Consider the following 26,658-nt stretch of genomic DNA (forward strand, 5'->3'; position numbering starts at 1 on the left):
TGTATTTCTACGATGCATACGGTGCATCGTTGTCATTGTGATCATGATAATCATCATCATAAGTTGGTGTAGGAATATAGGGATGTCATGATGCTGCTGCACAAATGTAGGGCGGCAGCTCACGAACGCTGGTTAGCCAAGCTGGAGTTTTCGAAGTATTACACAGCGATGTGTTATACACTCGTTCTGCAAGCTGCTTCACCCTGTCCTTTGTTTTCATGATTGTTATGTCAATACAGTCGAACCTTGTTAAAATGAAGTAGTATCAGAGCAGCAATTAAGTTCACTATATCCGATATTCGTTGTAACGGTAGAGCTAAAAATCGGTTCAAACCAGTCGGTAATCTGGCTCCCACAAATGTCCTTGATGCAAAGACGCATTATTCTAATCTTCGGACCTACTATAAACAAGGTAACCCTTATCTTTCTCCTTGTGGCACTTCAAGCTCAATGAACCAGAACATGAAACGGGAAATTGCAACAGAACAAAGTTCATTTGACAAAACAGACCTGCGTTCCTATTTTTTCGAGGAAGGACGTGATCTTTGCCTGGTGGCTATTCACAGCACTGAGCAGGATGAAGTTTTCCTCAGTGTCCACGAACAAAGGGGCCTTTTCTACTTCTGCAGTTTCGGACGCTGGAAGCTTTTCCAAGTAGCTTCTAAGCCTACTGGTCAAATATTTCTTCGTTACATCCGGTAGTGCATGTAGCACTCAAAGTTTCACTTTCGTTATAAAAGAATAAGTGTCATTGAAAGGAAGCGTGACCAACCAATGTTCGTATTTAGTTCGCTATAGCCAATGATTCGCTATAGTATCAGTGTTTGTTATAACGAGGTTCAACTGTAGTATTCTAAGCTGTCAGGAAAAAAAACTGTTTCCATTCTAGCATCTTTCACTGCTAGTTAGCCATTCTGTCACCTTCCAGTGCACCCCGCCTCCCCCTCACTTTAATTGTGGGCATAATGCCATGTTTGTTTTGTGGTTCAAACATGTCAGTACCTGTGCTGCGGGGCCGACGTGGTTCTGCAAAACTTGTACCGCAAGGCCATCGGGGACAAAGACGGCGTGCAGCTTCCTTCCCTCTCCTCCTCCGCTGGTGAAGATCGAGGGCCGGGCAAGAAAAGGAAGAAGGCCAACAACAGTTCTTCGCACGGCCGGGGCGAGGCGGGCAAGAAGGGCAACCAAGACTCGGAAATGGTAAAAAAAAAAAAAAAAGGCCGCTTATCTGCTCCTTTCGTTGAAAATGTCGACGAAAGACGATAGTCGACTGGTGGGGGCCCCTGCCAAGTAAATGCCTCCCTTCTCTTTCCCGCTCACCACTCATGCTGTTACTCTCCCATCTTGTTCCTCAAAAGAAAACACGCTAGATGTTTGCTGAAGTCAGTTTATGTTTACCGCATTCCATTGCTCCAAGTCGGGTGCCTCGATGCTAGCGCTGCTGTACGGCGGAGACGCGTGAGAATTGAGGCACCCTACTACAACGTTTATAGAACCATGATTCCCAACTGCACGAGCGTTCCAAGCGGAACGTGAGACCTATCTAGTGAAACCTTTCGTTGCTGTTGCTGTTTGATTTCTCAAATGCCGCCAGGTAGCGTGGGAAACAGCAGGCGACGGTTTTCTGCAGTTGATGCAGTATAACCAAGCATCTGTAAAATTTTAAATTAAGGGACCCTACATATATCACCTATACATTGATTTTCTGCCTTATATTATTGTAATGCCTTGTTCTTGTTCAACAATGTTGACAAGTATGAACATTAACACCGGACTTAGATGTTTAGATTTGGCTGTGGGTATATGAGACTATTGCAGAGCTTCTATTTTACTTTGGCCAGGTGGCTGAATCGAGTCACAGGCAGACAGACAGACCAAAATTTCTGTGTTTAAGCACCCCAAGAAAGACTATCGTCTTCAGTAATTTTTGAGGACACCCAAGCATTCTTTATGCTGTAGTTAGCACGGAAGCATGAGTATCCAATTGTCAAACGTGGTCTCTCATTACTATATCAACATCCTTTTCCTTTCGCATTTTTTTGTTCTCTTGGCTACTATGACTCGGCGCATACTTGCATTTCCATCGCCAAGCAGAGGACATTTTGTAGCGGCGACATACTTTGCAGTTCACCTGATTGCTACTTGTGCAATCACCATGCTCAGATTACTCATTTAGACATCAGGGCATGTCTCCAACACATCCAAAAGTTCAGGGTCGAAATGCTTTCACTGAATCCACCTTTAGCAGTCAACTAGATTCGCCAAGCTGCGGTGCTGCTGGGGGTGCGTACTGTCTCGCGTATGGGAGGTCCCTAGTTCATATCCCACCCCAACACAAATTTACGGAACTTTGTTTTCAACTTAATTACACTGTTTTTGTTTTTCTATTGTTTGGCCATTTTTGTTCCATCTGTCGGACAGTTTTTACGCTGTTTGTATGCCAGGTATGCCAAATTTTCAACCAGTACTTCCGCATTAAAATCGTAAGGGGGTTTTTCTGGTTTTTCTGGTTCCCACCTTCCAAGCCCAACCTTCGAACAGTCGTAACTTCTGCTACAGACCAGATAGAATGATACTGTTAGTCGTATTGCACTCCTTATTTGTGCACAGTGCACTGGTACCTTGTTCAGCTGCATCTCTCCAGCAGTTCTTTATGTGGACGCGGCTGACTACCGCCACTATGATGCGTATGCGGTAGCAATCATTGACCGCCCTAATGCCCCACCAGTTGACTCAATTTCTGTCCGCACCATCAATCCTGCAACGGCGGGGGAGGCGGCAATAGCGCTTGCCTTAACGCACCGGCCGACTCCCACAATTGTGATCTCGGATTCGAAAACGGCCATTCAAAATTTCGCCAAGGGGCTCGTATCCCCACAGGCACTCAAAATTCTCTCTCAAAATCCCCCCTCCACCTCAGTAGAACTGATCTGGACCCCTGCTCACGCCGGGCTAGGAGGTAATGAGGCGGCCCATTCTGCTGCTCGAGGGTTCACTTTCCGAGCCGGCCCCAGCCTCGTCCCCTCGCACGGTGCCAGATCAGCTAGAGATAGCCTACTCAGCTATCACGACATAGCGACACATTTCCGCCTCGCCCGCCGTGTATATCCCCCTGCTCACGTCAGTCTCGACAACGTGCAAGAACGCACGTGGCGCCTTCTGCAGACAGGCAGCCTCCCCTGTCGCGCGCTGCTCCATCGCATTCATCCGTCCTTATTTCCCTCCCCGAACTGCCCATCATGCGGCATTCCCGCCACCTTATCCCACGCCATGTGGGCTTGTCCCAATGATCCTTTTCCCTCCATCACATGCGACGAGCACTGGGAGAGGGCGCTGGGCAGGGCAGCTCTGATCCGGAGGTTCAAGCCTCCCTGACGAATCGGGCTGCCATTGTCGCCGCCAGGCTAAAGCCAGCGGCCACCACGTCCCCGTAACAGAGCTTGACTAAATAAAGTTTACCTCCTCCTCCTCCTCCTCCAGCAGTTCTTTCGCAAGGGCTGTCAAAAAATCAAATATGCAAATCAGGATAAATCTGAATCCAGTCATTTTATACAAAAACAAACTTTATATCTACAATCCGAATGAAAAACTACATACGCCCCTCAATTTTGATCATCATAAGTGCAAAAATAAACTTTTCTGGTTTGAGACTAGTGTGCCCCCTTAAAGCAGGCACCTGCTTCAGCTGATGCGATGCGAGTGTGTGCACGCCTGATGTTTCATTCTGTGGTGGGTTCTCTGCAGGAAGGGTCTGACATGACGGAGACGGAGACGGAGGGGATGGAGATGCCGCCGGACTTTCCCAACACCGTCTTCCACCCCCTCAAGTCGCCGCCGTTTGCGCTCCAGCAGCTCCTTCTCTCGTGCGAGCCGAAATACATCATCCTTTACGACGTCAACATCTCCACAGTGAGAGAAATTGAGGTGAGCTGAAACTGGGAGAAAGCGCGCATGTCTGTGTGAGTGTACGTGTCGAAGCACATTGTGGCCACCAAAAAACGGCTGACGGCTGGAAAGAGTGAAGAAAGTGGGGTGCTGCGGAGACAGTTGCCTTCTAACCAGTCAATGGGATGGGTGATACTGCTCATCTGAGCTGTTAAAATAATGAAGGTGACGTGATCACCCATGCTCAAATACCAAAATTCGCTGGCTTGCCCTTTCGAATAGCTTAGCTACAAAGGAAGCACCGCTTTATCTCTTACTTCGTCCTGTGTACTTGGTTGTCTTCGACTTTTAGTGCTTCTACCTGCCGTGAATCTATACCAGCTCACCCAACTCACAGTTCTTCTCAGTGAAAGAAGTAGCCAGAGTTATTTTGCAAGGGACGATAATGCTAAAGAGTAGGCTCTGCTACACATGTTGCACAGGCTAAAGGTTTTGTAACAGTTTTTGGAAGCGATATCTTCGGCAGGGGCAGAGGCAATCTAAAGGATGATTTCCTGAACGAAACCGTACTAAAAAAAATGTTCAAAATAAAACTTATTCTACATATATATCTGCACTACATTTCTGAACTTTCAGTTGCTTTTAACTGCACTACAGATTCTGAGTTCATACTACTCCAACTTCCCCCTAGGATCATGTAGGCTGAATTTTCCGTAATGATCTATGTCTCACGTTACCAAGAAAAGCCTTGACTTTCTGCCGCGATTTCTCGGATTAAAGCATAAACTAACAGTACAGTTGAACCCCGCAATAACGAAACTGCTGGGGAAAGCCAGAAAATTCGCTTCTGCGGGAATTTTGTTGCCGCGAGAATGAAACATAAACGACCGGAAAATCGGCCACAAACCAAAAATTTATTTTCTAAAGTCGGTTATATTACTTCGTAAGCCTTACCTTGCAGCCAACGTCACAGTTCAGCTCTCACTGTACAAGTGGTTCATTGCTAGTCATCGTGCGCGCCTAAGAACGACGAGATCATGTCGGACGCATCCAAAACATTCCGTGGGTTCACCTTCTCTGCACGTTTTTCGCCCTGGCCCTCGGCACCGAGTATGTCCGATCATGCAAGCGAAGCCCAGCTTCTTCTTTTACGAATTTGCCAGACAGAGTGGCACATCGTTACACCAATATAGAAAACTAAGTGGGCACCACTTTGTTGACGTCCAAAAAGGCCACATCCATCACTGTTTCGTTTTGTGCACGTGCGCCATTGAGAAGTGGTGGGATCCTTGCTTTTCAAAATGGTTGAGCAAGTTGCAGGCGTTCCCAAACTCGTCGGCGCTATCCTCCCTTTATACTCCCTTCCTTTACTTGGGCCACTGACTTGGGCGATGATGGCTGCCTTATCTCGTTGCGATAAAAACCCACTTTTGGGCTTGCGAAGGCATTTTACTGAGAGCAAACATGCCGATCGCCGCACACAAACAAACGCACACGCACTTTTCAGCAGTAGCGGGCTAGCGTAGCCCAAGCCAAAGCCGCGACTTGAGTCACTATGTGTCGCCCTCTGGTGGTGCCGCTGCGAGGCTGCCTCCCCGGCCGCTGGCTGCGCGCCGCGCGGTCTTTTGCAAACTAATATGGCGGCGGCCATGCAAGTGTGCTGTGGCAGAAGTTTATGCACCTTGAGTCCAAAAAGAAAAAAATGCATTTGAGCACTTTTTGTACACAGTTAACCTCCAATGGGTAGGTAAAATGCCGACCAATCTTGCAGCGAATTTCATTAACGCGGGACCAGTTTCCAAAAATGTTTCATTGCCGCGAGATATGAAATACATGGGCCGGGGATGCGAAAATATTTCGTTGCTGCGGGAATTTCGTACCCGTGGGATTTCGTTATTGCGGGGGTTGACTGTATACTCAAACGAACAATCGTGCCCCATTTACAAAAAAAAATTGGAACATGGGTGGCCAGGACATTATTATGTATGAAAAACTGCGAATCTTGTTATTTGCTCTCACGTTGCCACCTTTGACTACCACTGTCCCCTCAATGTGCGGCACCCCGTGAACTCAAGGCTGGGCCTCTCCCGCAGATGTATCAAGCCACGAGGGCGAAGGAGGTGCTGCGTGTGTACTTCCTCATGTACGAGGACTCCATCGACGAGCAGCGCTACCTCACCGCCCTTCGCCGAGAGAAGGACGCCTTTGAGTTCCTCATCAAGGAAAAAAGCGTGGGTACCAGAACAACTCCTGTTGGCACCTCAAAGTTTAGGGATTAACATGCTTTATGGTAGGTCTTCACAGACAGCAGCTCTATACATTTAACTGTGACACGATATTGGGCCAAGGTTATACGTTTTCTGAAATACAGGAAGTATTTTGTGAGTGGCTGTCAGTTGCTTCGCGTCTCCATCTGTAAGCTGCATTTTTTGCTCCACTTCTCACCGAAGGTTTGGGTAAATGCCCAGTGGTTCTGAAGTTGCTCCGCATAAAATAATCTTCTTGTGCAGTTATTTTTCTCTGCGGCAATCCTTCTGTTCATTTCCTACCTCACCCACTCGACATTTTCAAAAGGCAAAAAAAATATATATATATATACAGTGCAGACCGCTTATAATGTATGTCACAAGAGCTGCGAAAATCCGCATCATCGTGCTGCTGAGCACAAGGGCATGGGTTCGATTCCAGGCCGCGGTGGCCGCTTTTCTAATGGAGGCGAAAAGGAAAAACACCTGTGTCTTTGAGATTTCAGCGCACGTTTTAAAGGTCCCCAGGTGGTGAAAATTAATCTGGAGCCCTCCACTATGGCATGCCTCATTGCGTGTGTAGCGTCGGCATGTTGAAACCCTTAATCACCCGCCGCGGTGGCTCAGTAGCTAAGGCGTTGCGCTGCTGAGCACGAGGTCATGGGTTCGATTCCCGGCTGCGGCGGCCGCTTTTCTGATGGAGGCGAAAAGCAAAAACGCCCGTGTGTACGAGATTTCGGCGCACATTAAAGATCCCCAGGTGGTCAAAATTAATCCGCAGCCCTCCACTACGGCCCGCCTCATCGCCTGCATTGCGTCGGCGCGTTAAACCCTACAATCAATCAATCAATCAATCAAAACCGTTAATCAAATCAAAATTCACACTATAAGCGGTACCGCAAAGCATGCACGAATTTGACCACGTCGCAACGTGCCTCTCAAGTAATTTGTTTATCATCACTCGAACACACGGCACTTATAGACAGAGGCACGGTCCTTTTTTTTTTTTTTTCCACATCAGCCACTGCTGTAGGGACTTAAAAATGGCGCGCGTGGCTTTACCTTCCTTTGTGTTTGTGTTTTGAGCATAAGCAATATGCTTAGGCATTGAGTTCTATGGAAGGCAAACTGGTGGTCACAAAAAGCTGCATTATATCCGGTCCCACACTATAACCGGTCATGTTATATGTGGTCTACACTGTACATCCACTGTCACAGGTCATGTGTGCAGATGAAAGAATAACACAGGCTGAGTTTCGATGGAAATAGTTTAGGCCAATGCTGCTTCCAGCCTAACCCAGCCAAATTACACTTACTTACGTGAAAGGCTGTCAGTTTAATATTTTTTTTGTTATTGTTATGTGTTCAGAAGCTCAAATCATTAATGCCCTGAATGATATTTCTGCTATTAGGGTATTTAATTTTTGCTATTAGGTTATTTAGTTTACTCACGTTTTCTCTTTCATCCAGACCCTAATGCTCAATTTGTAATTGTAACTAAAACTAAGTGTGGGTGCTTGCTCAAAAAACCGTTGAGGTATGTATGGTTGACCTTGTTAAGTGGTAATAAATGCAGGTAACAGTTTAGTTTTGGTTATTACTGCCACCTTGTCCATAACTTTGGGAACACGAAGGTTAACTTAATGGCGGTTCGAACTGCTGATGTAGCATTTTATTGATACATACAGTAAAATCTCGATGATACGAATCTTGCAGGACCGCGAAAATTATTCGTATCATCCGAAATTCGTATGAACCAACACAGACAAAAAAATTGAGCACTGTAAAAAGTTTTTGTTTATTTCTTTTCTTACTTTCGCGTGAAGAAATTTGTGATTTTTTCTGCTTTTTTTAACCCCCATGTCGCAAAGCAGTCTTTTCTGGAGCGCGTAAAGCTTCGCGCATCGTCTCCTCATTCACGGTGCCAAAGCTCGCTACACGCCGCAACAGTCAAGCGTGAACCGCATGGTGTGTTTTTGCACGCGATTCGCGCGCCTTGGCTTTGTGCGCGCTGTATTTTCACACCCGCATCAACGATTTCGCGCCAGCGGTAGCTCCTACCTCGGTCAGAAAATGACGCACGACGCGCGTGGCAGATTGGAGGAGCCTGACGACTTGCGAAGCGCGCAAGACAGCCGGCTTGGCTCCGCCCAACGTTTTTAGATTAGGCCTAATTTAGATTAGACCTAATCTAAAAACGTTGGCTCCGCCGGAGTTGGTTAGGCTTAGCACCTCGGCAAATATTTCATGGGCGCTTTCACTAGCGGCGCAGATGATGTTTTATAGTACCATTTTCGCATGCATTATCAGCTCCTTTACCGCACAAGCAACTTCGTGTCTGCCTTGAGCTGCATTTTAAAGAGCAGTTAGAAGCGGTCGCTCGAGCGCCTACGCCACTTCGCGGCGGAAGCCGCCGCCATGTTGGCGCCGCCTGCTGCGCCGGGCGCAGCGTGCGGGTGGTTTCGCGGCGGTGTCAGCGTGCGTGGGGCGTGCGCGGCGCGTTTTCGCGAGCAGAAAACAACAGCCCAGCCGTTTCTGGAGAAAGAGTGACAGGGAGAGAGAGCCGTCACTTGCTCATTCGGCAGTCGGGCGCCTCACCGGCTCGTTCGTATCATCCGCCGGGCCGCGCAGGTCCGTTCGTAAACAGCCGAAATTTTTCCCATTGCAAACAATGCAACTTCACCGGGACTTTTCGGAAATTCGTATCATCCCGAAATTCGTATCACCCAGAATCGTATCATCAAGATTACACTGTATGTCCATTTGACTTATTGTATCTTCTCGTGACGTTAAGTCATTGCTAATTTGCTCTCGTACTTTGAACAGCTAGCCTTCTTGTGAATGAAATTGAAGAGCATGTCTTACGAGCATCGGTAGCAAGCTCGAATTGTGGGCTACGTAAAATTTTCTTTTGCGCCCACCTGCAATGCTTTAAACTGATTGTTAGCTCGTATTTATGTGTGTGTTCCTTTGGGTTAATGTCGCTTACGTACTTTCAAAAGACATTGACCTTGTGAGCTTCCAGTATACGAATGTCGTAGGATGCATGTATATGTCAGTATTTTTGTTGTAGAGTCCATCAACACCCGTATTTAGGTTTTAGAATGCAAAACTGACTAATCATCACTTTATGATTCATGGTTTTCTTGTTCTAAGTGTTCGACACTTTCTTGCCCGTGGGAAAAGCAGTGATTTTGGGTAGTCTAGCGAGCAATTTTTTTCCTGGTCGAAATCGTTTCAACCAGGATTTTTTGTTTGAAATAAAAAAAAAGAAAAGAAAGAAAGAACGCTGTAGAGAAAAGTTTCGGGGCAAACACGACAAAATAAGCAAAAACGTCGGTGTTGCTCCACACAGAAAAAAAATACACAAAAATTTAAGATTATAGATTTTGTACGTATACTATCAGTGCAAAACTCCTGCAAATATCAAACGCCTAACTGTAAAATTTCTGAACTTTCGAAAAAAAAATGTTTGTACTAGTGGGTTTCGTGCCACCATGCAACGCAATTCCTTGAACTTGTGAAGAACAGGCTGACCGCACATGCGTTGCACAAAACCTTGGTTTTCTGTGATGCATGTGTGTCCAAATCTCTAAAAATGTGGCATTTTTTGACGCCGTAACGTGTGATGTCGACGCCATCTTTGAATCGTCCGAGTTGCCGTCATGACACGGGTCGTGCTTTAAAAAATTGCAGCGTGCAGAAAAATAAATTAAAAAGGATATAAGTGTCTCTACTACTCAGTAGATGATGCCAGCTCTCGGAGTGCATTCAGAAAGCGCCAAATTCGAATGGGAATACGTCAAAATTAGAACTTGAAAGCGTTGATAGTAATATTATCGATTTGAATAGGCGTGTGCAGGAAAGTGTTAAAGAAATGTTTGGGCTGAAGTAAGCTTGAAGCTCAAGCACTAACGAACCTCCACGTTTTCAGATTATGGTGATCCCAGAGGAACAGGACGGAAAAGGGGAGTATCACCCCGACCTTGTGGACGACGTTGGAAGGTCAGACGAGCCAGTGAGCTCGCGGAAGGCGGGCGGTGCGGTCCAGGCTGCATCGACTTCGCGAAGGGTGAGCACCTGTTGCTCATAAATCAGGCATGCCAGGTCAACGTCGTAGGGTTAGAACCCTGCTGTTAGTGTTGCTTAGGAGGAGTGTGCAAATGTTAAAAACTTCCAAAGACCAAAGCAAGTAGTGCAGTATTTTGTTTGGGATTGCATGAGAGGGCAGTATTCGGAAACCTAGATATTTCTGGAGTGATTTGAAGTTTGAAAATACATATACAGTCAAACCCGGTTACATTGTACTCACAAAAAAAAAAAAAATTCAGGGAAGCTTGCATTCACTTGCAAGACTTAACTGGGGAAGCTGCTGTGGGTGAGCATTGCCGGACACCTAGCGAAGTTTCAGTGTCATTGTTTATTTGCATAGGTGCGGTGCTAGTAATCGTCGTCATATGCATCGAAGAGGTCGTTGTCTTCTTCGCGGCAAGTGGTGAATGCAAAGTCATCCTCAGCATTGTAGACTTCCACCAGCTCTTCGTCATCGTCTCGGGAAGAAGGATTGGCACACTCGTAGCCATGTCTCCAATTATCCATAATGGCTTCTAGTGAATGCGGTGGCTGCGGTGACCTCTCTCAAGCAGGGTGTCTTTTCAAGTTTAGCATTAGCGCTGGAGTTTTTTTTGTTTTTCTTTAATGCGCAGTAGCGTTTGACGACAGCGCTGTAGTTGCTCTCTCTCTCTCTCTCTCTCTCTCTCTCTCTCTCTCTCTCTCTCTCTCTCTCTCTCTCTCTCTCTCTCTCTCTCTCTCTCTCTCTCTCTCTCTCTCTCTCTCTCTCTCTCTCTCTCTCTCTCTCGCTCTCGCTCGCTCGCTCGCTCGCTCGCTCGCTCGCTCGCTGCTGAAGCCACTGCCGCGATGCGCGCGCTCATGAGCGCCCAGAATTTTCGTGGCATTTTCCCCTGCAACTGCCTACTTACAGCCAGTAACAGCAGATCTGCTGTTAAAACAGCTATCAGTTCAATGTAGGACATAATTCAGTATAAGCAGGCTAAGGAATTGGCCCTCATAAAAGCAAATACCATTTATAAAAACGCTTTATTGGTGAAACTGCCTTGCTTACGTGTGAAATAGTCCTGTATCTTCTTCTGCTTGAACAACTTTGCTGCCTGCGACTGTATGCACTTCTCCATATTGTTCAAGAGTCAAAGTAGCTGAGGCCGCAAACTGTCACATTTGCGAAGAAGCGCTGGACTAGTGCGAGTGCACCAATCACCTCGGAGCATGTAGGCTGAGGACCGTCGTTGCTTTCGTCATTGCATCCGCTTTCACTTGCGCTCGGTGTGATGTGGGCAATTTAGTCTTAAAACCTCTCCCGTGGCTGCGACACCATCATCTACACTCATAAACTCACCGACTGTTGATCCGGCAGTGGCGTTCAGCAACTCCGACGGCTCGCTCCACACTTTGGCAACACCATTGATGGCTTCGTTGCACTCCTCAGGATTTGCTTAGTCATCACCAGCATGTGCAAGCAAGCATGTCTGAAGAAGTTTCGGATAGTTCCTTTCATAACATCTGCCCAAGCCTACTTTGAACAGCTCAATATTCAAGCAGGTCGATATGTCGGGGGTCGATCATATTATTGTTTGATATAAGCGCAATCTTTTCTATATAGGTACAGTCGAATCCCGCTACAACGAAATTGACGGGACGTGCGAAAAATTTCGTTGAAGCGAAAATTCGTTCAGGCGAAATCTGCCCCAACACACCACGGAAAGGCCAGAAAAATAGCCCCGTGCGTTTCCGCAACATTGGCAGCATAATACAATGTTACATAACATACCAATAACAAACATACCAATGGTTATGTTTTTTCACCACCCAAAGAACGCGTTACGAAGGGGGGTGAAGATATGCAGGCGCAAAACGTATCCCTGTACAACAAGGCGTGCCCACCGAGCTGATTACTTGCAGATAGCTGCTAGGCCGTGGGAAGCCCCCCTCTCGCTTGTGGCAGGAGCAGTGCTGTTATCTTATCCTCTGACAGGGCACGGCAGCTACTGACCTTGGCAGGCAAGACGTGCACGCTTGTTAACAGGACCGTGCGCTCGTGACTAAGATAGGATGACTAGGCTTCAAGACCAAACGCGCAAACATGATTTTTGCTCTTGGCTATGAAGAATGGTAGAAGGAAAACGGCAAGGACAGCTGCTCACAACGCATACATGACGGCACCGCGCCAGCAGCGGAGCACATTCATGCAATTTCAACTGGATACGGATTGGCTGTAGCTCTGGGGCTCCGCCTTGGCGAAGCGGGCCTGCGCCTCGTGTAAAGACGGCCAGCCACATCGTTATCACCATCAAGCAATGGCGTGCGCCTATGAGTTATTTTTTTTGTTTTGGGTGGCGGTGTGGTCGCAACGCGCATTTTCGGTGAAACTAAGCGTCCTGAATGTATAAAAAGTTACAGATAGTTGGCGCTATGCTTATTTTATTGTCAAATAATTGTTCAAACCCAGCCCAAATCATCGAAAATTTCGTTGAAGCGAAAGCAAGCCTGACAAATGGTTCGTTGTGGCGAGGACTTTGTTGCATTGACTTCTATGGCTAGCTGACGGGGAATTGGAAATATTTCGTTGAAGCGGGGTTCGACTGTATTCCCATTTCGAATATTCCATGTGCAGAAATAGTTGAATATACAGGATAAGTTGGTGTAAACGGGATCGATATAGTCGGTTTTGACTGTAGATACTCGACTGCACTGAGTTCAACTTGGTTGAATGCACTTGCGGGGTGGAAATTACCCCCGTGCTAGCTCTGAGGAATGGTCTTCTGAAGGAGACATGCAAAATGCATCCCTTACTAGGCTTCAGCTTTATCACGCTTTGAGCTTTTACAACCACTGTCCAACTGTGCCGATTGCCCTCAGTTGTAACGACAGGCTTCCCCGCAATGCGTGTGCGCCTGTAGGGGAAGGTAGTAATTGGCAGCATGGGCTGCAACTTTCTTCGCTGAAGGATGAAAGGAAAGGGTTCGGAAGGGGCCTTGTCTCTTTGTTGAGGCCAACAGCACACACTGGTGGTGTGGGTGCGCAAAACCAAACCCGGTCAACACCTTCTAGACAAGAAAGCATGTGCACTGTTTCACTAAATTCATAGTTAGGCGTGAAATGCCCTTGACAGAACCTATTCTGAAATTTTTGGGCCTGAAATGTTGGACAAGAACTTTTAGGATCAAAACTCTCACCACGAGTTCGTGCAGATTCTTGGGATTGCCATGGTGTTGAGAGAGGTGCAAGTGAAAGGGAGGGGAGAGCTGATGCATGTAATTGGTTTGTACTCTAGCATTAAAGCCAGCAAAGGACTGAAAAATGTTAAATTGGTGGTGGCAGTAGCCACTGGTGGTGTAAGTTGTTCAGCAGCGGCTGGCCAGCAGAACCAGGCATCTGTGTAAGCGCTTGATGGTGGCACGAACTGCATTTGACAACTGGCAGTGGAGTCGGTTTTGTTTTGTGGCCGTCCGGTCAACTGCTGCCGTGTATGTCGCTGTCTCGAAAATTTGTGTGTGAAATGTGTGCAGTGCGGATTAGAGTGACTAAATAAGCTATGCTTATTCGTTATCATGGGAAATAGACCAATTTTGAGGGGTCTAACAAAACATTTTTTCTGTGCTATACATATTGGTTGTACACACATTGCAATGAAATAAAATGCAGATGATTCCATGCGCTTTGCAACGACACCAGTTTTAATAATGTTTCCATAAATAATGATAGCGAAAAAAATTATCGAATTCGAAATTTTTGTCCAGGCGTCGAAGAAAATTAAAAAAAGTAACTTGTGTATAATAAACCTCCAGTAGTAGAAAAAATTAGAATATACATTTTGTAGGCAAACATTTCAAAAACCCTTCCTAGAAAAAAAATTGAGTTTCATGGTGCGATTTGTTGGATATAAAAGAAAATGTGAGCCTGCCTGGTGCCCGTGCCTTGTGGTGAAGCCCAACCAGTATTTCAAATTTTGCTATTTTGGATGGTTCTCTAGAAGAAATCTGGTGGGTTGACATTATTAAAGGCCCCAGTTAGCCTCCACGTGATGTAAAAACACTTTGTCAATGATTATGACTATCACAATATTGAAGGCAATCAAGTCTTACGAAAAAAATCTGCTTGGAGTTGAAAACCAAACTCTGTGGTGGATGCTTGTTGATGTTCAGATGCCCACCTATCAGTCAGAACTTTCATTTGTGGTTTATTATCATGTTCTGACTCGCTATGGTAGCCCTGCTTGCAGGAATAAGGTACAATGTGCTAGAATCGTGCCCAGCAAGCTTTCACCAAGCCGCCGTCGTGCTACGAAGCGAGTTAAGCACTACGAGCCTACTGCATTGCAGCACCACCTAACAATTTTGGAAAGAAGCAAATACAACGCTGTTGGAGACTTTGTCAGACTAGACAGTTCTAAGCAGCGACACTAGACCTCCGGAAATACCCTCGTATGAAACCAAAACTGGCCGGTGAACAGCTGGTGGTGTTCAAGGCCAATTGAAAGCGTTCTCCTCGTCTGAACTAATACCCGATGACTTGGCATTAGGTTTTGACTTCAGCGGGAGCTGTTATCGCAGCAGTAAGACGTAAATAAAGTGTAAGCACGATCGGCACGTCTGTTTCGAGGCACAGTAGCGGGCAACGAACGTGCCATGGCAAATGAGGTCGCAGTTAAGTAACTGTGTAATAGCGCCAAAGAAGATTTTCGCAACGCAAAAACAAAACTGAAACTGCTGGAAAGTGGCTGAAGATGCCAGGCACACTTGCTAGACATGCGGGGGACCATCAGAAATAAGCTTTGGCAGAATAAAGCTGCCCTTTTTCCAAATCAAAGATCACTATAGTGAATAGCTGGTGTCATTTTCAAGTAATTATCACCTCTCAACGCTGTCGGATTACAAAGCTGACAACATTATTTGGTACTTGACTTGCCAGGAACCTGTTGACAAAAAAATATTATGGTAATGCAGCGTAACCACGATCCGCATCCTTTTTTTTTTGTCAAGTGCAGCAGCCACGCCCCCTTCCTCAAAAACACACGCACCTCAGCTCGCAAAAAATGCCGTCAAAAATCTCAATGTCGCCGGAGCGGGAAAATTTAAAAACGATTTCCAAAAGTGCAAAACCTAGACTAACTACTGGCCGCAATAGGGGTACGAGAAAGGACTACACCATGTCGAAATAGGCAGTATAAATCATCGACCACCGGCGATCGATTTGAATAGGCGTGGTAACGAAAGAGTTAAGAGCAACGACACTGACGCAAGGCGGCAGCCATAATGGTGCCTGACACCGGAGTAGCCAGCTTTATGCTCCATAGTCCGGCCGACATTGGCGGGCGGAATTAGTCCGGGCAGCGCTTGGCAACCATGACAGCTGTGTTTACTTTTTGAGGATTTTAAGCCCGCACGGCATGCTTTACTAGTGGCTGTAGGCTAAGCTAGGCCACAGCCGTTCTTTCGTAGCGGGAAGCAAAGCAGCTGTTTTCCACTGTCTGGCCGGTTGAAACAACCGGGTACAGAGCATCACGACTTTGCTGCTTTGCCTTGGGCTTTTAACTCGCCCTCGACGTGTCATACAGCCACACTGCGCTCCGAAAATCACGATTTATCAAAGAATGCGCTCACGTGGCAACACAGGGGCACCAAGATGTCAGCACCCCTAAGTCTTCCGGCCTAAACTAATGTCACGTGACGTGGTTCCACCAATGACTGCTGTTGACGGCATACAACAATGAGAGAAAAGAGTGCCGATACTCTGAAACCTGATCTAGTGGCTCTAGTGCGGGTATTTGTGGGGCGGATGCTCATAACAATAAATTGATGCAGTGTCGCTACTAAAAGCCGACACCATTCACAAATTATTTTATCTCCTATATATGAGGTACTGCCACACGAGTAGGTAGACAGGGAGTGCCTGTGAGGTTCTAAAAGCCTGGCCCAATTTTCTGTGCCTTGTGCATGAATGGCCCATGTGCCTAGAAATGAAACAAAATTTTGTGATACCGCCATTTGTGACTTTTCTTTGGTGCGAAAGTGTTATGTGGCTCATTGAGCGAAAAAGCCGGCATCCCTAAAACGCAGGTTCATGTGAGAATATATACTATAAACATTCAGTTTATGTATAGGCGAGTGCAAACTGTTTGCTTTCATTAGAAAATATTGGCTCAATTCGCAATTCTTTGGACAAATGACTCGTTTACTTTGTATTTTCTTCGAACGTAAGAATTGCCATTTGCGTGAGCACCCAATTTAGGTGATGACGCCTGCCATTCATTGGTCGGTAGAAACGGTGAGATGTTGTCTACACTAGGGTGTCCACGTGGTGTAGCACCATTTGTCATCACAACAAGGGGACATGCTTTGGAGGCACATTTATGGTGTGGACGCTTGCTGGCGCCTGGTGCTTAACGTGTCTTGGCGTGTTTAGAGACCCAGCTATCGCCCGTGAGTAACGTGGACGCAATATGGCTGCCCGGTGCCTTATGCTATAGGTACAAAGCTGTTACTTTGTAGAGATGTTTATCTGTCAACCGGTAAGGGCTGAAACACAAAGAGGAGTGTTTGTTTTCTGGGAGTGTCCTGCACGTTATGAACACACCCCAGTTACTGACAGCACTCTGGTGCACGCTGTTTGCTCATTGGTTGACTGCGGTAGATCGATAATCCCGTAACACTTGCAAGTAGAAGAAGCATCATTGGGATGCCCTAATGATAACTTGCGTGGTGTACAATCTTCTCTGTGCCTATATAGCTTTTTTTGGCCCTTGCAGGTAATTGTGGACTTGCGAGAGTTTCGGAGTGAATTGCCTTCACTCATCCACAGACGTGGCATCAGTGTCCAGCCTGTCACAATAGAGGTATGAAAACGCTCTTCCTAATAGCTCTTTATTGCCTGGTTGTATATGTGGACAATATAAGTGGACTCACATATGTGGACAATATAATAAAACAGTGCTACACGGGTGTTTTGAAGGCCTTTGAGTCGAATGTCATTTGACTCAAATGGCACCTTTGAGCTGTTACACGACGTTTTTCAAAGGCCTTTGGTTGAAATGCCATTTTGGTCAAAGGAGCACCACCAACGACCCTTGAGGTTCTCAAAAGCCTTTGAAACGCAAACGGTCGTACCCTGGGCCGCAGTTTCTGCATGCTGCAATTCCAAAACAATTATTTATGAGTAAAACTTGGTGTTTAAAGTACACAATCTTCATAATTTTCAAGTTGTTTTTGTTCTCTGCCACTCGCTCTACGGTTACATGGTAACTTAGTACTCAGCACGAGCGATGCGAAGAAAAATAAATAAAAGTGGCGGTTTTGTGCACGCTTGTAGATTGTTATCAATTTGGTTACTAATAATTGTTTTTTTGCCCATTTTAACTCTAAAATTAAATTTTTTCAAGAACGAAACAGGGCAAAACATGACGGGCGAACTCAGAAACTTTAAACTGCCTTTGAGAATTGTGGTGCAGATCGGCAGAACTCCTTCCAGTTTGAGCGGCATTTGAAATTTCTAAGGCCATTCGACTCAAATGTCCCTTCAAATGCTCGTGTAGCACAGGTATTACAGCGTTTGTTCACCTTAACCCCTCCACTGTTCTTGTACGAGCTTAGCTCACTGACACAGAGGAACTCACAGTCTGCGCAACAAAGTGATAATCTAAGTCACGAATGACCTGTATAATCCTAAACCCTGAGGCCGTGCACTTTGGTAAGGGGACTGACTGTAATTGTGCCTGTAAAAGTGGGCATGCAGCAACAGCTGTCTATTAACAGTTCCCTTAGCCCATCTCCTGGTGGACATTAAATGTGAAGTATCAATTCGCTTTCTCAAAGGCCTTGTGTCAGTTAAAGATTGATGTGAGTTGCTGAACAAAGGCAGCTATGTGATTGTGGGTCCATGCAGCGAGTAACTTAGTCGGGGATACTTGGCTTGTCATAAATTTGGTCATGACCTTCGTGTAGTGCATTGTTCTTTCAAGTCTTTACTTTGAGATGTTAGTAGCTTTCATCTCAATGAGTCCGTGTTGAAGTTACTATCATGGCTGTGGTCATATACAGGGATCATATACAGGGGTTGAACAGCTGCGCCATTTGTGCCATTGAGCGCAAAAAGCTGTAAGGCTGCAGGCACTATGCGCGTCTCCGCTTTCAGTTTTGATTCATTTGTGTCGCATTTGCAGGGTTTCGTTTGCCCGTGCCGGCCGCTGCGCCAGAATCGGTGAAAAATGACCAAAACTGAGTGCAATGTTTTTGTGTCACATCGCAGACGGATAGAAAACAGAATAATATTCGCGTGATAGGTTGTAGTTTATTAGAGGTGAACTTCAATTTAGTTGACCATTTTTGACGAGCGTAGTTGCATGGTCTTGAACAAACAGGGTCCTGGACACTTTGCCCTTGCTTGTGAATTCAGTTCACCGCTGTTGTGAGGTAATTACTCATTTCCGCCTGTGAACTTTGGGATTGGCTTTGCTTATGTGGAGGATGGTTCAGCATTAATTACGCCTTCTAACGTGCTCTCGTTACGTAGTCTACTACGTATGTTCGTCGACTCTCGACACCCTGTGACGGTCGAAGGCAAAGCTATTGTGGTTTGCACACACTGAAACCGCTGTTTGATAGAAAAAATGCAAGCAAGCGCCCTACTTTATGGAATGCCGCCGTGAGTTCGCTTAACACTGCTGCCAACTGGACACAAAGTAAGGCCTGTTAAATGACTGCCTTCGACTATGCATGTGAGGTTTACCCTGTGGGTTTAGTAATGGGTTTATTACCGTGCTAAACCCTATGGGTTTAGCACGGTAATAACGCGTTCTCTCTAGGGCCAAAAGTAGATAACTCGGCATATTGTAAGTTTCTGGATTTTGTACGAGAACTGAGTTCCTGTTTCGGAGTAAGTTCCAGTGCACAACAGAGCACCCGATATAGTAGATGAATAGATTAAACTCAATTGGCAGGGGGTTAGCACAACAGCCTGTGCCAGCCCACCGCCAAATGGGCTTTCGGGCTGCTCCAAGCCTACTGCAAAATGCAGTTTATGCCTGCTCCCAGGACTGCTCCCAAACCCATGTACCCTGTTCCACCCATGCATATATGATTTTCAAATACTGCCCTCTAGTGGTAGCTAGTCTATGACTGGGGACAAACATTTCCTTCTTCAGCAAACAATGTCTTTGTGGAACATGTGTAATTAATGATCCGAAGATTTGTACTGTCAGTGGGGATGAGGGTGTACCCTTTTTGCACAAGTGAAGGTTATGGGTGCACTTGGATCTGTGTGCGTCCAGGTGTATTGAAGTCCAGCAACCGTGTAGACCACTAAGACAAACACTGGTCTCATGTCTTGCTTTCTTGCAAGAAAGTTTGTCACCTGTAAAAGGCAACAACACATAAAGGACGCTCACAGAGAAGCAGCTGCAATCATTTTGGTTAGAAAGGTGACCTTTTTGCCCTTGGTAGTTCATTGTCTAAGCAAGACATTTCATTGTGCTGCTGAGTCCAAGGATGCGGGTTCAGTACCGGCCGGGGTGACTGCTTTCTTGATGGAGGTGAAAAGCAAAAACGCCCATGTGTTCGAGATTTCGGCGCTCGTTAAAGGGACTCTGCAACACTCTTTGAGCAGTGCAAGTAAACCTGCGCGGCGCTTAGATTACACCACCAGAAATACCTGAGCCAAATATTAGACGTGCACGTGAAGCAGTGAGCGCGCAAATTGTTATGAAAGACGCGGAAAAACCAACTGCGCTGTCTTCAATTTTCCTCATTATGCAACCCTGGCATGGCCTAACGACGTCATTGAGGCCATGGCAGTCCTATTGGCTGTCGCTGGTCAACTTCGTGGCTTATTTCTAGCATTTCCTGTGACGATCTGCCGTCGTCAACGCTGTGCACCAACCTCTTCTATGCCTGAACCTGTACGCAGAGGTTTGGCGTTTCTTTTGTGTTTTGAGTGCGCACGGAGTTTGAGTGATGAGCTCAATACTTCCCTTTCAACCAGACCACTTGACAAGAAACGTTTATTGCTTCAAAAAGGCCCTACCAGCCTGAGTGCGTGCTTGCGAGCAGGCAGCCATGCCTGCTTTTTGTGGCACCAGACTGGAATCCCTCCACATTGCGTAAAAAAGTAGAAAACTCCTTGGCCTGCAATATAATGAAGGCCGCCGAAGAGAATGCCGCGAGCCGCCCCCCTCTCCGCGAGAGAGCACGCAGCTTTTTTTCGTGTTATCCGCGGTCGAATTGAGAGGGAACAATTATGCCTGATTTCTCATCGTGTGTAGTTTCAAACCTGGGACAATAGACTTTACCCCCAAAATACATTCTGAGAAGTCAATAATAAGTGCTGCAGGGCCCCTTTAAGGATCGCTGGGTGGTCAAAATTAATCCAGAGCCCTCCACTATGGCGCGCCTTATAGCCCAGGTGTAGCGTCGGCGTGCTAACCCCCACAATCAATCAATTTGGATGCCCTTTTTGAGGCACTGTTACATGTGCATTTGGTAGTTGCAAGAGTATACTCCTGTGTTTTTCGGGCACTGGAATCGGCTCTTGCGTGGTATGTCCACATGTCTTCATCGTTTGTGCAAACTCTGTTGTGTAAGTCCTTTCCAAATTGTTGGGGTTTACGTGCCGAAACTACATGTACGCTATAAGGCACGCCGGAGTGGAGAGCTTCAGATTAATTTGAATCCCTTGGAGATCCTTGATGTGTGGCGAAATCTCGACACGCTGGTGTTACTGTTTTTTGCCTCCATAAAAAAGAATGGCTACCTTGGTTGGGATCGAACCCGCATCCTTGGGCGCAGCAGCACCTCACCTTAGTCACTGAGACACCACAGTGGGTAATTGTGTGTTGCAAATGCAAAGACTAAATGCCAAGTAAGAAGGCATTCGCAAAATAAAAGAAAGAAAAGAAATGTGCGAACTTAAGTGCCAGAGGCTGTTCCACACATAGAAAACACTGTGTGAAAAAGGGAAGTGACCTTTGCATAAAAAAAAAAGGACACGCTCTTATTGCACATTTGTGCTGCATCATACTGACCACCTTTTTTAAAAACCACGCACCCTGCGCAAAAATAGTATGCTTGGTAATAGTAGAAAAATGGAGGAGTGTGCGGATTTGACTGATCAGTTTAGAGGTTCGTGTTTTGTTTGAGAGCGAGTTCAATGTTGTTCGGTTTGACATTTGTGTTTGGTCCCAGGTTGGGGATTACATCTTGACGCCGGAGATCTGCGTGGAACGCAAGAGCCTGAACGACTTGATCGGGTCTCTGAACAGCGGGCGGCTCTACAACCAGGCGCAGGCGATGTGCCGCTACTACAAGCGCCCCGTGCTGCTCATCGAATTCACCCAGAACCAGCCTTTCAGCCTCCAGGTACGGGTTGGGCTAGAACGCATGTTAGAGCCGGCATTGTCTCTGGCCGCCAGTGCTAGTGTTTGGCACCGTGGTTGGCTCACAGTCTGCATGCTTTGCCAAGAAACAACTTAGCTAACAGCCTCGACTGGTTCTTGGCACTTCTGCGCGAGTCAAAAACGAAAACTGAGAATACAAGAAATTGATTGATTGATTTGATTTATTGTAGGGTTTATCGCGCCAATGCAACGCAGGCGATGAGGTGCGCCTTAGTGGAGGGCTCCGGATTAATTTTAACGACCTGGGGATCTTTAGCATGCCCGAAATCTCGTACACACGGGCGCTTTTGCTTTTCGCCTCCATCAGAAAAGCAGCCGCCACGGCCGGGAATTGAACCCACGTCCTCGTGCTCAGCAGCACAACGCCTTAGCAACTGAGCCACCACGGCAGGTAAAGAAATTTGCGAAGCTTGCACTAATTCGCCTAAGGCTTGAACCATGGTGAAGCTGGAGGATTTCTTTCCATGTAAGTACTGAAGGACACACCTCCACGCATTGCATTGTGTTTGAAATTGTTTATTTACATGTTCCGTCATCGCTTTTCACTGTGGTAGTGGTAGTCATCGTCATATCCATCTATATTGTCGTCGTCCCCATGCATGACTGGCGGGCCCGGATCGTTTTGTCCGCAGGCGTTCACATTTCTCCCAAAGTGGAGCACGTCAGCATGCGCGAGAACCGGCGACAACCGGCGACAACCGGCTTTGCGAACTGGGCGTCTGTAGTGCAAGCTGTCTAGTGCTCTCCCCTTGAGGCACGGACGTGCATGAACTGTTTTCTTGGTATTTTTTGCGAGCGCCACGTGCAAGCCTGAATGACACCGGGCGTTCCTCGTGAGGCGCGTGCTCACGTGCGTAGTAAATGGCAGGAGTAATTATGAATAAGTTTTCCAACACTGACACCGCATACATTATGGCCAGCAACAGCTTTGCTGTTAAAACAGCATGGTTAATTCCTCCATCTTTGCAAAACTGTAATGTATTGTGCCTTACATATCAAAAAGAGTCTGTCAACGAAAAGCTTGAGGAATAAAAAAATGAGGCGACTTTCTGTGGTATTTAGTCTCGAGTTTGGGTACTCTCCGGTCTGCTCAAGCTTTTCTGTGTTCAGTCTCTTTGAAAGGCCTCGCACTTTCTCCCTATTCATCCAGCGCCATCTCTTGGTGAAGGGTGCAACTCTTGTTTGTTCACGTCTTGTTTTCCTTGCTGCAAAGGGCAGTGCTTCACTGCTTTGGAGTTTGTCACAAATGCTTGGTATGAGGTGCGCGCATTTTCTTTTGTATGTCTGAGGCACGCGCTGTGGAGTGCGTTGCCGCCAATGGAAGTTTACGTCCTGTGTTTGTGGAACGGCCACTTCTTTTCCTAATGGGCTACTTAATGCTTTTGCATTAATTAATAAAGAAAAAGTATGACTGAGGCACTGATTGTGACCTCCAGAATGGCAATGGAAGCAACTGTGAAAAAGGCAGGTCATTACAGGGCTAATGGGCTGTTGTAGAAGCGCCTTCAAAAATTTTAACATCCATGAATTTGATTGATTGTGGTGTTCAGCATGCTGACACTGCACAGGCGATGAGGGGTGCCGTAATGGAGGGCTCCGGATTAATTTTGAGGGCTTCGGGGATCTTTAACACGCGCTGAAATCTTGAACTCACGGGCGTTTGTGCCTTTCGCTTCCATCAGAAAAGCGGCCGCCGCGACTGTGGATCGAACCCACGTCCTCGAGCACAGACGTCCGTGAAGTTACACTGTGTGCTGTAGTGTCACAGTGTCTGCACAACACAGTTGACATCCAATAATTCCACCTGTTTTAATCCAGTGATTCCATCACTTAATTCACTGAGCACGAGGTCGCACGCCCTCTTTTCTGATGGAGGCGAAAAGCAAAAATGCCCGTGTGTACGAGATTTCGGCGCACGGTAAAGATCCCCAGGTGGTCAAAATTAATCCGGAGCCCTCCACTACGGCGCGCCTCATTGCCTGCGTTGCGTCGGCGCGTTAAGCACTACAATCAAATCAAATCAATCATCATCACTTAATTCAAATAATTCTTGTGGACTCATTAGGGTATGCGTATTTCAATGTAAGGGGATTTTATTTTCCACCTTATGGGACCAATTTGTGGCGGTCTCATCAAAGTCACTGTAACTAGTTGACTGTATACCTTGTTTTGTAATGAAAACCATCTTGGCGAAAAATGTAGTCTTGTGTTTGTAGGTAGGGGGATGTGGGTGGTTGGTTGTTTCTTCCCAAATTTCCAACCTCACCCCTTGTCTGGCTTTCGAGAGCTGATTCATGTATTTGGTGGACTCGGGGGCAAACAACGGCACATTTGACGTTTATTGCAGGGCAAGCACCTGCCTATATCAGAGACCAGCTCGCAGAACTTTGTGTCGAAGCTGATCCTGCTTACCATGCACTTCCCACGCCTGCGGCTACTGTGGTGCCAGAGCCCGTATGCAACGGCGGAGATCTTCGACATCCTGAAGGTGAGTGGTGTCCAGCGCCTCCTTTTCCTGCCCTCTCATCCACCGAGAAGGAAACGTTTGTAAGGAAGCTGTATCTTTGCCATGCAAAACTAATTGTTGTAGGCAACAGTATGTTATTGATTTTTGAACAAATTAGCGACAACTGGTTCCATTTTAAGGAAAGAACTTTGGGTGTAGGGAACAGTGAAAGCAGAATCAGGCACTCAATCTAAGAAAAAGTACTGAAATCTAGGCTGGCTTTGATTTAAGCTGACTTCTGAAATTTTGGAAGGCCAGAAAAAAAAAAATTTTGAATGTAAGCCGGGCAAATTAGACAAGGACAACTGCTAACATCTACTGCGCGCACCATGAGCGCACGGCTGTTTTGTGAGCATTGATCATTGATAGAAGAGCTGCCGAATGGGGGGTATTGGTAGTTGTGGAAGAGATTCTCATTGTGATACGATTTTCTAGGCCGTATCATTGTATCAATCGTATCATTGGGATACGATTTTCTGAGGGATGCATTTTTGGGGGGGTGGACCTACATTCGAGTTGGTTTACAATCATGTAAATACGGTACCGTATCAACCACTAACCTGCTCGGGTTCACTCAACATTGTTGTCGTTGCTGGCTTCATTGTCTCGTCCCCTGGAGCTTCCACCCTCGTAGAGCAGGAGCAATAGTCGGTGCTGTCAAATGCCTTTGAAATGGTGCACTTGTTGAGTGAGCTTGCCTTCAAGCTTTCTGGGATGTCATCCCAGGCTTGTCTCGAGACCTCCCCCAAAGCAGACGTTTCTTTTATCAATGCTGAGTTCACACCTTGCCTAGATGTTCGGCGCGCTCTCGGCCACTAGCACAACTTTTAAAGCGAAAGCTTTCTAGTAGAACTAGTGGCGTCCTGTCAAAAAACTGATGCATTTCCCCATAGACCGGTTGGCCGGTCGAAAAGCTTTGATAAGACCTCTGGACGCATGGCATGTGCATGAAACCGGGCTTCTATTGTGTCAAAACGGTTGCTTGATAAGCGTGAAAAAGGAACACTTCTAGATAAGACAATACACGCATCGATCATGAAGGAGGAGTACCGTAGCATACCTTTATCTCGTAAACCACGTGTCGGTATACGTGTAAATAGTTCGTAGTTGTGCTTACTTAGTGCGCAAAAAATTGTCGCATATTTGGGTCTTTGAAGGTTTCATGATTTATTGGTAGCACTTTCAGTGAATGTGGGACGCAGTTTTAGCGAAGGTTTTGATGTGAAAAAGCTTTTGTGCTTCCCTCAACTTTGGTTAAAAGAAGGGAGGGTAACGTTTTGTTTGTTCAAATGTGTCACTACAATGAAATTGCTACTGATGTAGTGGCACCAAGTAGGCAAACTTGCACTGCCAACCTGATATAGAAACTTTGGCATCCACCCTTGCACTGTGTGAGCATGATCAAAATGGCGACCTGTCGTTTGCGCTTTGGTTGGCTGCGGGTGCAGATACTATTGGCTTAAATGCTCCCTTTAGTGGAGCCTCCAGGTGGTGCTATCTGCGAGCCACTTTTAATGCATAGCATTCTTGGCCGAGTACCCCCACAGCCAGGACCATGTAACGCCCTGCATTTCCACAATAATACAGATTTCGGGAAAGTTCTAAATGTAATCGTTATAATAATGTAAATGGAGGTAATTGGTTGGGCGAAATTCTGAAAAACTAAAAAATAAGGAAAATACAAAGATTACCAAAAATGGAAAGACTCATAACGAATTACATTTCCACAATAATGCAGATTTCGCGGAGGTTCCACTTCAAATTGTTATTATGGCGTAAATGGAGATAATTGGTCGGACAGGAGTTAGAACACCCAAAAAATTTGACTGTAGAAACTCACACTCAAAACAAGCGGTATAAGAAGGCTATGCATTAGCAGACAATTCTCTGAATTTCTGCGGAATTTTTGGGGGTTTGGATGGAACTGGTCACGTTTAAATAATATTCCTCAAATCTGTTGCCTTAGAATTGAGGAAATATGGTAAGTGTATGGCAAAAAAACACCTGCTAGATTTACATAAAAATTTTGCCTTGTGGTAGTTAAAGAATTTGAAAGTTCGCATTGAGGCAGCACGCCGTGACGGCTGAGCTGCAAAGCTGGAACTAAAACACACAATTTGCAAAAGCTTCTTTAGGATCCCTCCTTGCTGTGTAAATGGGGCCCCAATTCTGTTGATTGAACGCACTGCTGTCCTTTTTCTTTTTTAACTGATGCATGTTTTATTTCGTTATTCTTAGTTATCTTGCTGTTTCTGTCGTTCTATTTTCTAAAAATTAGTTTATCCACCACTTTGTTGTTGTTGTAAAATGTATTTATTAATCCTAATTACAATGGGGGAGGCAGTGAGTGTCCCGGCTAAATGTGGTACTGCACGGCGGCTTCTCGAACATATACGAGGAAAGAGTCGAGGACCATCTTCCTGTATTCTGTAGACCCTTCGGGATGGGTCCACTCCCGCAGCGTGTGTGGCCTGACTTGAGGAGGAATGAGCGCGTGTGCGCGGTTTCTCTGGTCCTTCAAGGCAGGGCAGCTTCATAGCAGATGGTCAAGGTCAGCAACT

The 26,658-nt window shown here is 46.3% G+C and overlaps 1 protein-coding gene across 1 annotated transcript in view; it reads left to right on the forward strand.

Annotated features, from left to right (window-relative positions):
* Positions 1-26,658, forward strand: part of Mei-9 (DNA repair endonuclease XPF mei-9) — a 61,478-nt gene that overhangs the window by 29,145 nt on the left and 5,675 nt on the right. Inside the window, exons 13-19 of the mRNA XM_077694193.1 lie at positions 1,000-1,200; positions 3,745-3,924; positions 5,979-6,116; positions 10,066-10,203; positions 16,954-17,040; positions 21,380-21,553; positions 23,939-24,079. Of these exons, the coding sequence (XP_077550319.1) occupies positions 1,000-1,200; positions 3,745-3,924; positions 5,979-6,116; positions 10,066-10,203; positions 16,954-17,040; positions 21,380-21,553; positions 23,939-24,079 (1,059 nt within the window). The remainder of the gene's footprint in view (positions 1-999; positions 1,201-3,744; positions 3,925-5,978; positions 6,117-10,065; positions 10,204-16,953; positions 17,041-21,379; positions 21,554-23,938; positions 24,080-26,658) is intronic.

Source organism: Haemaphysalis longicornis, unplaced genomic scaffold (assembly GCF_048455015.1).
Source record: "Haemaphysalis longicornis isolate Haplotype H1 unplaced genomic scaffold, Haemaphysalis longicornis Haplotype H1 scaffold_12, whole genome shotgun sequence".
Classification (NCBI taxonomy): domain Eukaryota; kingdom Metazoa; phylum Arthropoda; class Arachnida; order Ixodida; family Ixodidae; genus Haemaphysalis; species Haemaphysalis longicornis.